Raw genomic sequence first — 15,996 nt, forward strand, 5'->3', positions numbered from 1 at the left:
CAACTAAAAATATTAAACGATTTTCTGTAAAGATCAGCAGACATGAATAACCAGTCTCAACTTTTAGTTTTAACTTATTCGTTGAAGTCTAACCAGTGCAATAAAGCAAGAGAGATAAAGAATAGGCATAAAGATTGGAAAAGAAGAAAACTAACTTTTGTTCACATACAATATAATTGTATATGTAGAAAATCCAAAGGAATTAAAACTAATGAGTGAATTTAAGCAAGATCAACAGATACAAGATCAATATATAGCCCTAGCCAGTTTGGCTCAGTGATACAGCATCGGCCAGAGGACTGAAGGGTCCCAGGTTTTATTCCAGTCAAGGGCACATACCTCGATTGTAGGCTCAGTCCCCAGCCCCAACCAACTGTGTGTCTTTCACACCGATGTTTCTCTGTCTCTCCCCTTCCACTCTTTCTACAAATCAATGGAAAAATATCCTCAGGTGAGGATTAACCAAAGTAAAAGATAAATATACAAAAATCAATTGTATTTCTATATACTATCAGAAGTCAGAGGCTTACACTACCAGATTGCAAAATTTATACCTACTGTCATCAACACCATGTGGTATTGGCAAAAGAATACACAAATGGGACAAAATTTAATCAAAAAATAAACCCACTTATATATACTAGAGGCCCGGTGCATGAAATTCATGCATGGAGGGGGGGGGCAGGGCGACCCCTCAGCCAAGCCTGCACCCTCTCCAATCCGGGACCCCTTGGGGGATGTCCGACTGCTGGTTTCAGCCCAATCCCAGGGATCAGGTCTAAACCGGCAGTCGGACAACCCTCTCACAATCCGGGACCGCTGGCTCCTAACTGCCCACCAGCCTGCCTGCCTCATCGCCCCTAACTGCCCCCCCTGCCAGCCTGATCACCCCTAAGCGCCTCTGCCTGCCAGCCTGATCGCCCCTAACCGCCTCTGCCTGCCAGGGATCAGGTCGAAACTGGCAGTCAGACATCCCTCTCACAATCTGGGGCGCTGGCTCCTAACTGCTCACCTGCCTGCCTGCCTGATTGCCCCTAAACCACCCCCCCCCCCGCCAGCATGATAACCCCGAACCGCCTCTGCCTGCCAGCCTGATCACCCCTAACTGCCCCCCGACACGCCCGCGGGACTGGTCACCCTTTGGTGCCGCCGCTGCCGGCCTGGTTGCCCCCAACTGCCCCCCTCTGCTGGCCTGGTCGTCCCCAACAACCCCTCCCCCCCGCCGGCCTGGTAATCCCTCACTAAGCCCCCTACCGGCCTGGTCAGCCCAGGCAGCCTGGTCAGTCATTTGGTCATCCCTCTCTAACCTCCCTGCCAGCCTGGTTGCCCCACACAGCCTGCTGGTCAGTCGTTTGGTTGTCCCTCATGCATATTACGCTTTTATTAGTATAGATAGTCACCTGATTTTTCAAGTCACCAGGGCATTAACAGGAAAAGTAAAATATTTTCTATAAATGATGCTAGAGCTGAAACCGGTTTGGCTCAGTGGATAGAGCATCGTCCTGCAGACTGAAGGGTCCCGGGTTCGATTCCGGACAAGGGCATGTACCTTGGTTGCGAGCACATCCCCAGTGGGAGGTGTGCAGGAGGCAGCTGATCGATGTTTCTCTCTCATCGATGTTTCTAGCTCTCTATCCCTCTCCCTTCCTCTCTGTAAAATATCAATTAAAAAAAAAATGATGCTAGAATGCACAGACATCTGCATGGAAAAATGGGAGCCTTTACCTCCTCCCCTCACACCATACAAAAAAAACTAAGCCAAGATGGATTACAGGCCTAAATGTGAAAGCTAAAACAACTTCCTAGTTTCAAAAATCTCATTTAAGAGTTTCCAGTCAAGATGGCAGTACTCACTACCTCCCACAACCACATCAAAATTTACAACCAAAATACCGAACCACCATCATTCAGAACCACCTGAAATCTAGCTGAACAGAAGTCCTACAACTAGGGAATTAAAGAAGCCCATCCAGACTGGCTCATCCAAGCCATTTCCAGTGGTTTTTTCAAACAACTGGCTTCTCTTGCCTCATGCTTTGTATTTTCCTAAAATCTTCAAACAAGCAGCAGTTGGCATTAGTGTGCCCCATACCTATAATGAGTGGCCCCAGGCCTGGCACTAGCAGCAACCTACACTGGTTCACAGCTTGGCCTCTCCTGGGCCACTCCAAGATCAACACAAATAGTAGCCATCTGCAAATTTCTTAGCAGTTCATGCTGGGTGGCCTCAGGTAGGACACAAGTAGAAGCTCACTTTGCACCTCCCAGGAGGCCACAGAGCCAGTGCACCACTGTTCAACTTTGACCTTGTGGGATTACAACCCCACCATCTCCACAAGTGACACACTCAAAGGGCAGACTCAATGAGCAGCAAAGCCCCACTGAAGCAAGTCCTATTCCATAGGGTCAGCTTCTGTACAGCTTTCTTTAGTTGTACTCACAGCCAATCCTCACAACCGTTTGGCCTTGGGGTCAATTCCTCCCAGTGATGCTCAACATAAACCACTGACTGTGCACACAGCTCACACAGGGGTGGCACCAGGAGTGCCGCGCTCAGGTGACTGGGGAGGCTGAGCCACTGGGCCCTACAGGACACCTACTACACAAGGCCACTCTACCAAGTCCAGGGGACATAGCAGATTTATCTAATACATAGAAACAAACACAGGGAAGCAGCCAAAATTAGAAGACAGAAACATGTCACAAATGAAAGAACAGGAAAAATCTCCAGAAACAAAGGAAATGGAACCAAGAAAATTACCAGATACAGAGTTCAAAATAAAGGTTATAAGGATGCTCAAGGAACTTAGGAAAAATGTCAAGGAACACAGTGAGAAAATCAACAACATAAAAAAGGACCAGTCAGGATGAAGCATACACTAATTGAAATAAAGAATACTTTACAGAGGATCAATACATTAGAGGATACCAAGAATCAAATCAATATTTTGGAATATGCCTGGGGGTGAGGAGATAGGTATGGGGTGGAGGGTCACAAAAGGGGAAAAAAGGGGAACTTTTGTAATACTTTCAAGAATAAAGGTAATTTTTTTAAAGCATTTGGAATATAAGGAAGCAAAAAACAAACAACAACAAAAAAAAACACAACACCACCCAATCAGAAGAGAAAAAAGAATACAAAAATATGAAGATACTGTAAGGAGCCCCTGGGACAACTTCAAGTGTGCCAACATTCGCATCAAGGCAATGTTAGAAGGAGAAGAGAGGGAGCAAGAAATTGAAAACCTATGTGAAAAAAATTGACAGTAAACTTCCCTTACCTGGTGAAAGAAAGACATACAAATCCAAGAAGCACAGAATGCCAAACAAAAGGAACCCAAAGAGGCCCACACCAAGACAAAGCATAATTAAAATGCCAAAGGTTAAAAACAAAGAGAGCAACCTAGCCGGTTTTGCTGAATGGATAGAGCATCAGCCTGCAGACTGAAGGGTTCCAGATTCAATTCCAATCAAGGGCATATGCAGGGTTGAACACTTGATCCCCAGTAGGGGGCTTGCAGGAGGCAGCCAATCAATGATTTCCTCTCATCATTGATGTTTCTATCTCCCTCTTTCTTCCTCTTTGATATCAATAAAAATATATTTAAAAATGTATAAATGACCAATAAAATGGCAATAAATGCATATCTATCAACAATTGAATCTAAAAATCAAAATAACTGAGGAAGGAATCTAATGAATAAAAGAAAATGATGAATAAAATAGAACCAGGGGCATGGAAACGTGTAAGAGACTGAGGAATCTCAGAGGGAACGGGGGGGGAGAGGGGCTGAAAAGAGATTAATCAAAAAACTTACATGCATATATGTATTACCTATGGACACAGACAATAGGGTGGTGAAGGCCTCGGGCGGGTAAGGAACCAGGTGGAGGGGGTAATGAGAAGGGACATCTGTAATACTCTAACAATAAAGGTTTTAAAAAAACATTTAATTTGTGCAAATTGCTATCTGTTTTTTGTCCATAGCCTCATAGTATAAGTTACATAACATAAAACCACCCATTTTAAGTAGCAATTCAAGGATCCTATATAATAAAAGAGTGATATGCAAATTAACCATCACTCCACTACACCCACAAGCCATGCCCACCAGCCAATCAGGAGAAATATGCAAATAAACCCAACCAAGATGGCTACGGTAACAGAGAGCAGGAGGGAGGCTTGGGTTCCCCAGCAATGGAGGAAGCCAAGCTTTCCCCACATCCTTGCGGGCCTAGGCCTCCACTCAAGGCTACAAAGTTTCAAAGATAGAAGGTACATAAATCCAAAGAGAAATGTCGGCAGCCATGGAGCTGGAAAGAGCAGGAGGCTAGGGTTGCCCCCGGTGATGGAGAAAGGCAAGCTTTCCGCACACCCTGGCCGGCCCAGGCCTCCGCTTAAGGCTACAAAGTTTCAATTATAGAAGATACATAAATCCAAAAAAAATGGCTTCCGCCACGGAGCAAGCAGAAGGTCTGGCTCTGCTCCAGGCTACAAAGTTTCAATTGTAGAAGATAAATAAACCCCAGATCCCAGGGCCTCCACTTGGGTCGCCAGGGGGCATGGCCGGCCTGCAAACCACCACAGGCCCCTCACACCCAGGCCACCTCAGGCCCCAAGGGAACCCCCACCCTGATCCGGGACACCCTTCAGGGCAAACCAGCTGGCCCCCACCCATGCACCAGGCCTCTATCCTATCTAATAAGAGAGTAATATGCAGATTGACCATCACTCAAACACACAACATGGCTGCCCCCATGTGGAGACAAGATGGCCACCACAAGATGGCCAGCAAGGGAGAGCAGTTGCAAGGGACCAGGCCTACAAGGGAGAGCAGTTGGGGGCAATCAGGCCAGCAGGGGAGGGCAGTTGGGAGGGACCAGGCCTGAAAGGGAGGGCAGTTGGGGGCGATCAAGCCTGCAGGGGAGGGAGTTAGGGGTGACCAAGCCGGCAGAGGAGGGAAGTTAGGGGCGACCAGGCCTGCAGGGAAAGGCAGTTGGGAGGGACCCAGGCCTGCAGGGGAGAGCAGATGGGGGGGACCAGGCCTGCAGGGGAGGGCAGTTAGGGGTGACCAGGCCTGCAGGGGAGGGCAGTTAGGAGAAAACAGGCTGGCAGGGGAGCAGTTAGGCATCAATCAGGCTGGCAGGGGAGTGGTTAGGGCGTGATCAGGCTGGCAGGCAGAAGCGGTTAGGGGCAATCAGGAAGGCAGGCAGGCGAGCAGGTGGGAGCCAGCAGTCCTGGATTGTGAGAGGGATGTCCAGTGGGATCGGGCCTAAATGGGCAGTCGGACATCCCTAGAGGGGTCCCAGATTGGAGAGGGTGGAGGCTGGGCTGCGGGACACCCCCCCCCCCGCCCCCGTGCACGAATTTTGTGCACCGGGCCTCTAGTTTTTAATAAAATTATGGTTTTATTATAATATGATCCACTTTTCCTTTCTGTTTTACTAGTAAATGGTTAAGCAAAACAAGCCCTTTTTTCCCCTTTCCCTGTTATCTGTTTTTATGTTTATTCATACATAAATGCCATTCTACATCAATTAATTTAGAATTCACATGTAATGATACTTCTCATTATCTTCACATTTCAATATGTTCACTTCCAAAATGTAGGGGAAAAGCTGTATCTTCTTTTCATTTAGCCACATGACCTGCATTTTGTTTGTAGTAACTGAGAACCTCATGAAGCTACATCTTGGCCGCTACTGCAATAACTACTTTCACATCTTCCTGAGGAATTAAACTGACTAGAAACATTCTCAGAAAGGATCTCTCCTTATCTTTCAATGAAAACTTCATGAATAATGCATTAAATTCTGTCTTGGCAGGAGGATTTTACAAATAATCCTAAAGTTTTATACTTCTAAGCAGCCTCTATCCAAATAGAGACTACATCAGTGGTCGGCAAACTCATTAGTCAACAGAGCCAAATATCAACAGTACAACGATTGAAATTTCTTTTGAGAGCCAAATTTTTTAAACTTAAACTTCTTCTAACGCCACTTCTTCAAAATAGACTCACCCAGGCCATGGTATTTTGTGGAAGAGCCACACTCAAGGGGCCAAAGAGCCGCATGTGGCTCGCGAGCCGCGGTTTGCCGACCACTGAACTAGATGAAAAATTATCCAAGCAAGAATATGGGCAAAACCAGTAAGTTGTACACATCAATTAATTTAGAGCATAGTATTGCTCTTTTGTTGGCTGTACGTAACCAATGCAACTAACAAATATGACATATACCGGCCACTCTGAAACACAATTTAAAAGCTTAAAGTGCTGATACCCGGAAAACTACAGGATGTTGAAAAAAGAGATAGAAGAAGACATAAACAAATGGAAGACTATACCATGTTCATAGACTGGTAGAATCAACATCATTAAAATGTCCATACTACCCAAAGCAATCTATAGATTTAATGCAATACCCATTAAAATACCAACGGCATATTTCACAGACCTAGAACAAACTCTCCAAAAATTCATATGGAACCAAAAAAGACCCCGAATATCCAGAGCAATCCTGAGAAAGAAGAACAAAGTTGGAGGGATCACAATACCAGATATCAAGCTATATTACAAAGCCACTATTCTCAAAATTGCCTGGTACTAGCACAAGAACAGACATATAGACTAGTTGTCGGCAAACTCGTTAGTCAACAGAGCCAAATATTAACAGTACAACGACTGAAATTTATTTTGAGAGCCAAATTTTTTAAACTTAAACTTCTTCTAAGGCCACTTCTTCAAAATAGACTCGCCCAGGCCCTGGTATTTTGTGGAACAGCCATACTCAAGGGTCCAAAGAGCCGCATGTGGCTCATGAGCCGCGGTTTGCTGACCACTGATATAGACCAATGGAACAGAACAGAGAACCCACAAATCGACCCAAGCCATTGTGCTCAATTAATATTTGACAAAGAAGGCAACATACACTGGAGTCAAGACAGTCTCTTCAATAATGGTGTTGGGAAAATTGGACAGATACATGCAAAAAAATGAAACTAGACCACCAACTTACACCATACACAAAAATCAACTCAAAATGGATAAAGGATTTAAACATAAGATGGAAAACCATAAATATCTTAGAAGAATCCATAGGCAGCAAAATATCCGACATATGTTGTAGCAATATCTTTACTGATATAGCTCCTAGGACAATGAAAACTAAGGAAAAATAAACAAATGAGACTACATCAAAATGATAAGCTTCTGAAGGCCCTAGCCAGTAGCTCAGTTGGTTAGAACACCATCCTGATACACCAAGGTTGTGGGTTCAAACCCTGGTCAGGACACATAGAAGAATTAACCAATGAATGCATAAATAAGTGGAACAACAAATCAATGTCTCTCTCTCTCGCCCCCTCTCTCTCTCTCCCTCAAAATCAATCAATAAATTTTAAAAAGAAAAAAAAGAGAAAAACTTCTGCACAGCAAAAGAAACCATCAACAAAACAAGAGAGCCCACTGCATGGGAGAACGTATTTGCCAATGTTATATCCGATAAGGGTTTACTCTATAGGAACTCATACATCTTGACAAAAGGAAGATAAACAATCCAATCAAAAAATGGGCAAACGACCTAAATAGACACTTTTTGAAAGAGGACATACAGAAGGCCAAGAGACATATGAAAACATACTCAAAGTCACTAATCATCCGAGAGATGCAAATCAAAATGACAATGAGGTACCATCTCACACCTATCAGAATGGCTACCATCAACAAATCAACAAACAACAAGTGCTGGCAAGGATGTGGAGAAAAAGGAACCCTCATGCACTGCTGGTGGGAATGCAGACTGGTGCAGCCTCTATGGAAAACAGTGTGGCGTTTCCTCAAAAAATTAAAAATGGAACTCCCATTTGACCCAATAATCCACTTCTAGGAATATATCCCAAGAAATCAGAAACACCAATCAGAAAGGATGTATATACGCTATGTTCATAGCAGCACAATTTGTAATAGCTAAGATTTGGAAACAGTCCAAGTGCCCATCCGAAGATGAGTGAATTAAAAAACTATGATACAAAATAAGCCAGTCGGAGAAAGATAAATATCACATGATCTCACTCATTTGTGGAATATGATGAACATAAAATGATGAACAAAAATAGAACCAGAGTCATAGAAGCATCAAACGGACTATCCAATCTATCAGGGAAGGCAGCAGGGCAGGAGGATGGAGGGGGGTGGATGAGAGCATAAAAGATCAACTAAAGGACTTGTATGCAGGCATCTGAGCATAACCAATGTCCACAGACAGTAGGGGGGTGAGGGCATGTGCTGGGGGGTGGGGTGGCTGGGGAGAGGTCAATGGGGGAAAAAGAAAACTAATGTAATACTTTAAACAATAAAGAATTTAAAAAATAGGAGAAAACCAAGATGGCGGCATAGGTAAGCACCTAAACTGCTGCCTCGCACAACAATTTCAAAACTACAACTAAAAGACAGAACGGATACCATCCAGAACCACAGGAAAGCTGGCTGAGTGGAAATTCTACCACTAGAAGGAAAGAGAAAAGCTCACAGAGAATTGGAGGTATGGCAAAGGGTCTTTGTGCGTGCAGAGAGGAAGGGCGGCTGAGAGCCTGGCTGACTTTCTCTGGCGGGAGGGGGAAGGAAGCCCCCGACTGCATTGAACCCCAATTCCAGGCGAAACCCCGTGGACCCAGGCTCATACAGGGGGAGTCTGGACTGTCAGGTAGAGAGAAAGGCACCTGGAGACTCGGGAGACCTAGGGGAGACCCAGGGGAACCCTGGCAGGCAGAGGTCTGGAGGCGCGCGCGCCAGTGTGCACAAAGACTGCGGAGGGTGCCACAGTCTTTACGTAGCAGAAGGGAGTCAGAAGCTCCCGACTGCACTGAACCCCAGTTCTGACTGCACTGAACCCCAGTTGCAGGCGAGCCCCTGGGGACCTGGGGAAGGCAGAGGTCTGGAGCCACGCGCACGCAAGGGCAAGGCTGACAGGAAGCCAAGACTGTCTGCTCCACCCTGAGACTCCATCCCATCCAAGCTGAGCACAGAGGCTTTTGCAATTTGGCAAGTCTAATCCTATAAGGCTGTCTCCAGCACCGAACTTCTCCCAGCTTAGACATAGCTGATCCTCACAACCAGCTGGCCTGGAGGTCAATTCCTCCCAGTGATACCAACAACAATCAAGACTTAACTACAACAAGGCTGTACACACAGTCCACAAAGGGGTGCACCAAGAGTGTCCACCTCAGGTTAACTGGGAGGCCGACCCACTGACCCATATAGGACACCTAGCACACAAACCTACCCTACCAACTCAGGGAAGCAGCGAAAATGCGGCGACAAAGAAACAGATCACAAACGAAAAAAATGGAGGAAAACAAATGACTGGATATAGAATTCAAAACCACGGTTATGCCCTGACTGGTTTGGCTCAGTGGATAGAGCTTCGGCCTGCGGACTGAAGGTTCCCAGGTTCGATTCCGGTCAAGGGCATGTACCTTGGTTGCGGGCACATCCCTGGTGGGGGGTGTGCAGGAGGCGGCTGATCGATGTTTCTCTCTCATCGATGTTTCTAACTCTCTATCCCTCTCCCTTCCTCTCTGTAAACAATCAATAAAATATATTAAAAACAAAACAAAACAAAAAAAACACGGTTATAAGGCTTTTCAAGAATATCCTAGAAAAGACCAATAAATATAACGAGACCCTCGTAGATATGAGAACGAACCAACTAGAAATTAAACATACACTGACTGAAATAAAAAATATTATACAGAGACCCAACAACAGACTAGAGGAACACAAGAATCAAGTCAAAGAATTGAAATACAAAAAAGCAAAAAACACCCAACCGAAAAAGCAAAAAGAAAAAAAAATCCAAAAAGTTGAAGATAGTGTAAGAAGCCTCTGGGACAACTTCAAGCGTACCAATATCAGAATTATGGGGGTGCCATAAGTAGAGAGAGAGCAAGATACTGAAAACCTATTTGAAGAAATAATGACTGAAAACTTCCCCCACCTGGTGAAAGAAATAGACTTACAAGTCCAGGAAGCACACAGAACCCCAAACAAAAGGAATCCAAAGAGGACCACACCAAGACACATCATAATTAAAATGCCAAGAACAAAAGACAAAGAGAGAATATTAAAAGCAGCAAGAGAAAAACAGTTAATTAGCTACAAGGGAGCACCCATACTATTGTCAGCTGATTTCTCAACAGAAACTATGCAGGCCAGGAGGGAGTGGGCAAGAAATATTCAAAGTGATGAATAGTAAGAACCTACAACCAAGATTATTCTACCCAGCAAAGTTATCATTCAGAATGCAAGGGCAGATAAAGAGCTTCACAGACAAGAAAAAGCTAAAGGAGTTCATCACCACCAAACCAGTATTATATGAAATGCTGAAAGGTATTCTTTAAGAAGAGGAAGAAGAAGAAAAAGGTAAAGATAAAAATTATGAACAACAAATACATGTCTATCAACAAGTGAATCTAAAAATCAAGTGAATTAAAAATCTGATGAACAGAATAAACTGGTGAATATAATAGAATTAGGGGCATAGAATGGGAGTGGACTGATAATTCTCAGGGGGAAAGGAGTGTGGGGGGTACAGAAGAGACTGGACAAAAATCGTACACCTATAGATGAGGACAGTGGGAGGGAGGTAAGGGCAGAGGGGTGGGGTGGGAACCGGGTTGAGGGGAGCTATGGGGGGAAGAAGGAGAAACAATTGTAATAATCTGAACAATAAAGATTTATTAAATTAAAAAAAGAAAACTGGAACTTGCAATGCATTTTCAGCACAGAACTAACCTAACAATTTATAAAGTACAAAGGCAAAATAAAGCTATTTTTCAACATGTAAGAAAAAAATTAGGGGTTCAGAGGGGAGAAGCAAGGGACTATCATTTTCATCAGAACTTCCTTTACTTAAACATGCTAAAATTCTATGTCCCATATATCCTTTCTGTTAATTTTACTGAAAGATGTACTTGATCAAAAAGAGACACAGACAGCCCAGCTGGTGTGGCTCAGTGATGGAGTGCAGCCCCATGAACCAAGAAGTCGCTGGTTCAATTCCCCGTCAGGGCACATGCCCAACTTGTAGGCTCAATCCCAGGTAGGGGGTGTGCAGGAGGCAGCCCGTCGATGTTTCTCTCTCTACCCTCCTCCCTTCCTCTCTAAAATCAATAAAAGCTTTTTAAAAAAAAAAAAAAGGAGACAGCCCTAGCCGGTTTTGCTCAGTGGATAGAGCGTCGACCTACAGACCAAAGGGTCCCAGATTCGATTCTGGTCAAGGGCACATGCCCGGTTGTGGGCTCTATCCCCAGTAGGGGGTGTGCAGGAGGCGGCCGATCAGTGATTCTCTCTAATCATTCATGTTTCTATCTCTCCCTCTCCCTTCCTATCTGAAATCAATAAAAATACATATTAAAAATAATAAAAATTATATATATACCCTCAGGTGAGGATAAAAAAAAAAAAAGATCAGAGATTGTCAGAGGTTCAAGGGAAAGAAAAGAATTAACAGGCAGAGCACGGAGAATTTTTAGTGCAATGTAAATACTCTATGTATGTAAGGTGGATATATGTCATTATATACATTTGTCAGAACTCATAGACTATACAACACAAAGAGTAAACCCTAATGGTAATCTATGGACTTTGGGTGATTATGATGTGTAAATGCAGGTTCATCAATTGTAACAAATGTACCACTCTGATGGGGGATCTTGATAATGGAGGAGGCTATGCATGTGTTGGGGCATATGGTCTATAGAAAAACTCTATACCTTCCTCTCAATTTTGCAGATTTTGTTGTGAACCTAAAACTGCTCTAAAAAAAATAGCCCTTGATTGAAAAAAAAATAATAAATAGCCCTGGCTGGTGTGGCTCACTTCGTTGGCTCACCTGTACACCAAAAGGTAGCCGGTTCAATTCCTAGTCCGGGCACACACTCCGGTTTCGGGTTCAATCCCCTACCAGAGGCAACCTATCCATTTTTCTCTCTCACATTGATGTCTCTCTCTCCATCGCTTTCCCTTCCCCTCAAATCAATTAAAAAAAACACTTTCATTAAAAATCATAAATGCAAGTTCAATGCTATTTTAACCTAAGGGTGTAATAATAACCTTCAGCTTGTTTTTCAATCAGGCAATTTATGGGTTAGGACAGTGGTCAGCAAACTCATTAGTCAACAGAGCCAAATACCAACAGTACAACGATTAAAATTTCTTTTGAGAGCCAAATTTTTTAAACTTCTTCTAAGGCCACTTTATCAAAATAGACTCGCCCAGGCCATGGTATTTTGTGGAAGAGCCACATTCAAGGGGCCAAAGACCCGCATGTGGCTCGCGAGCCGCGTTTTGCCGACCACTGGGTTAGGATATCCATAGACAGTGAATTCTTAAGTATTAAGTGTATTTTGAATCCCTTCTGTAACTCGTCTGGGTAAGTTTTCTGTCAGTTATGACATTTCTTAGGGGTCATTTCTTTTCCCTTCCTCAATTAATAGTGTGTCTACATAAAACCAAGGAACAGTCCTATGCATGATTAACAAAATTTTAAATCTAAATGAATGAAAGATGCCCATTCTGATAAATCATCTAATGTGCCTACAATTCTGAATCAACACAACTGACATTATTACAGCGAAATGAACCATCACATTACAGAATGCAAAAGCAGTTGTGATGTTTTTAGTAGCTTACATTTATCAATGTCTACGAAAATCAGCAGTCCACACAAACAGTATGTTCAATTCAAAATCTTTTATTGCTAGAAACAGAAAAACTGTTACCTACCTTTCAGAAACCTCTTGTTTAAACTGAGTAACTTCACCAAGTGATGAATCAATATCCATGAAACCAAGAAAGTCTTGATTTATATTAAGGAAAGGCTTCTCCAAACCCTTGCCTGATGTCTCTTTTCCCCTAGATAAAGGATCTGAATCAGTAAGCTGTATCTCTGACCCTTCACCTTCTGTGAGACGGGCCCGTTGACCAGGAGAACTGGGAACACTATTACCTTCTTGGTCAGAGCTGTTTTTTTGCTTTCCATCTCTCAGGGGCTTACTATTCAGCCCATCATCCCGGAAGCCTTTAGCAAATGGATTGTAATCTATTTTCAGCTGAGTAATCTGTATGTTCTGATAAGCTGTTACTGCAAAGAATTCAGTCTGTGGGAAGGTAAATGTGTGGACACCAGGGCCATTTAACTGTATCACTTCAGTAGCCTTTTCTGCAGGTACCAAATGAAGCCTTGGCAGGTATCGATGCATAGAGTGCAAGATAATATGCCCTTCTTGGTCCAGTGTATTGTTGGTAAGTTTCAGTTTATAGAAAGATACTGGTTGGTGCATCCAATAATGACCTGTGGAAGGAGATTCTGGATGAATAAAAACCCTCCCCAAAACATGGGGCTCTGCCTTCCCACTGGGTTCCCACCAGCGACCATTCCACTTATAACGATGATTATCCACAGGAGATATATCCATGACAAGGATATACTTCTTATTTGAGTCTAAACCTGTTATCCAATAACGACAGTAAGGAAACATGCGTCTTCCCTGCTTGGTCAGAATCATCTCTGTGCTTCGATGATAGAATTCATTCCACATACTATTGTTATCCAAGGTGACAGTGATTCCTCCCACAGTACAATCAGCTGGCAGGCAAATCTTCCCTGTAGATTTTCCTGGGGATGACACACTGGTAGCCAAAGCACAAGCATCCCTATTAGTAACCAAAATTCCTTGATCAGTTTTGCCATTTCCTGCCTGTTTTAGGATGACAAAGAAGGTAGGTGCTGCTCCTGCCATTGTCCCACCATCTTGACTAGCCAATATAATCTGCTGTTTCTCCTCCATGATTCCAGTGGGAAACTCGTATAAGATAACTGTAGTCACCACATAGTCACCATGGCCTTCTCAGCCTAAAACATAAGCAGAAAAACAAAAAACCTTTAATTAAGTGAATATTTTGTTAACATAAAGTACAAGAATAATTATCCCCGAAAGATATTCCTAAATCCTACTAAAATGTTGCTTCTATCTCTCTATCCCTCCCCCTTCCCTCTATCTCTAAAAAAAATAATAAAAACATTTTTTTTAAATAGTAAGTAAAATGCTACCTTAACTTGATACACACATTTAAAGAAACCATGACAGCCCTGGCAGCCCTCCTTAGCCAGTGTGGCTCAGCTGGTTTGAGTGTCGTCCCACCCAGGTTTCATGTTTGGTCCCTGGATCGCAGGGTCCCACTCCAGGTGCAAGTGGAGACAACTGATCGATGTTTCTCTCTCACATCGATGTGTCTCTCTCCCTGTCTCCCTTCCTCTTTTTCTAAAATCAACAAAAACACTTTTTTTAAAACAGCGAAGAAAGAAACCACAAATTCCAGAAGGATCAAACATTTAAATAACCACCCATTCCTAAGCATAATTTTTTTAAATCCCTAAATCCTCAGAAAAGCTTGATAATAAGTAAGACACAAAATCTCTGATAAATTCAACATCATATACATGTTTAATATCTGGCAAGTATCATGCAAGTAAAATTGAAAAAACAAATGACTAACTGGGAAAGGGTGTTTGCAAATTATATCCTAATAACTCAATTTACTTAATATAAAAAGGGTTCCTACAAGAACAAAAATCTAAGAGAAAAATGAGCAACGGAGAGAAAAAGCCAATGGCTATAAAAATGTACATAGTCTCAGCATAGAAGAAATGGTAATGGAAATTATATGGAGATACTGTTTTTGACCTTTATTAAACTGGCAAAAATCAAAGTTTGGTAGAGGTATTGGAAAGGGTGTCAGAAAAGGCAACATAAAAATATCGAAAGTACAAATGCATACATCCCATGGAACAACAGTTCGAGGACTTTATCTTAAATATACACTCATACACACACACGCCTGTAATAAAAATGTATAGATTATTCCCTGCATTTCTACTTTTAACAGCAAAAAACTGGAGAAAAAGTCTATCAATGGAGACCAGTTAAATAAACGGTGGTATATCCAGAGTGAAATATTCTGCAGCTACAAAGGAAACTATATAAACTTCATGAACTGATACAAAATTACCTACAAGTTATATTAAGGGCAAAAGGTCCAAAAGAGTTGTTATAGATTATGTAACTCTCCTTCATAAAGTAAACAAAAAAAAAGCCCTGGCCTGGTGGCTTAGCTGCTTAAAGCATCTTCCCCATACAGCAAAAGTTTGTGTGTTCAATTTCTGGTCATAGCATATACCAAGGTTGCAGGTTCAATCCCCGGGTTGAGCATGTAAGGGAGGCAACCAATCAATGTTTCTCTCACATCAATGTTTCTCTCTCTCCCTTCCTCTCTAAAATCAATTTTAAAACAAAACAACAACATTCATTGGGTGAGGATTTAAACAAAAACACATAACCCTAGCCAGTTTGGCTCAGTGGATAAGAGTGTAAGACTGAACGGTCCCGGGTTCCATTCTGGTCAAGGGCAAGCGCCCAGGTTGCAGGCTTGATCCCCAGTAGGGGGCATGCAGGAGGAAGCCAATCAATTATTCTCTCTCATCATTGATGTTTCTATCTCTCTCTCCCTCTCCTTCCTCTCTGAAATCAATAAAAATATATATTTTTTTAAAAAACACATAGAATATGTATGTATTTGCTTGATATAGACTGTAAAGACAGAAAAGGAACTGGTAGTATTGGCTATATCCAGGGAAAACTGAGTGGCTGGGAAAACACATACTGACATGTTCTAAATGTTATATCCTTTGAACACACAACCCATTCAAAAAAAGACTTAAAAAGCAAATTAGTTAATTCTTTAAAGTTGTAACAAAAAACACATTATTGTATGTTTCCATTCATACAAAATGTCCAGAATAGGCAAATCTAGAGATAGAAAGTAAATTTGTGGTTGCCAGGAAACACAGAGAGGGATAATTCAGACAATTGCTAATGGGTATAACATATCTTTGGGGTGGGGAATGAAAACATTCAGGAACTAGAAACCACTTAAG

The 15,996-nt window shown here is 42.7% G+C and overlaps 1 protein-coding gene across 7 annotated transcripts in view; it reads right to left on the reverse strand.

The window, feature by feature from the left end:
• MGA (MAX dimerization protein MGA) overlaps nucleotides 1-15,996 on the reverse strand; it is a 99,976-nt gene that overhangs the window by 74,098 nt on the left and 9,882 nt on the right. For all 7 annotated transcript variants that reach the window (XM_080665074.1, XM_080665071.1, XM_080665073.1 and 4 more), the window contains exon 2: nucleotides 12,786-13,914. In XM_080665074.1, the coding sequence (XP_080521200.1) occupies nucleotides 12,786-13,849 (1,064 nt within the window). In that variant the 5' untranslated portion in view covers nucleotides 13,850-13,914. The remainder of the gene's footprint in view (nucleotides 1-12,785; nucleotides 13,915-15,996) is intronic.

The sequence above is a fragment of the Plecotus auritus genome, assembly GCF_963455305.1.
Source record: "Plecotus auritus genome assembly, chromosome: 1".
Taxonomy (NCBI): domain Eukaryota; kingdom Metazoa; phylum Chordata; class Mammalia; order Chiroptera; family Vespertilionidae; genus Plecotus; species Plecotus auritus.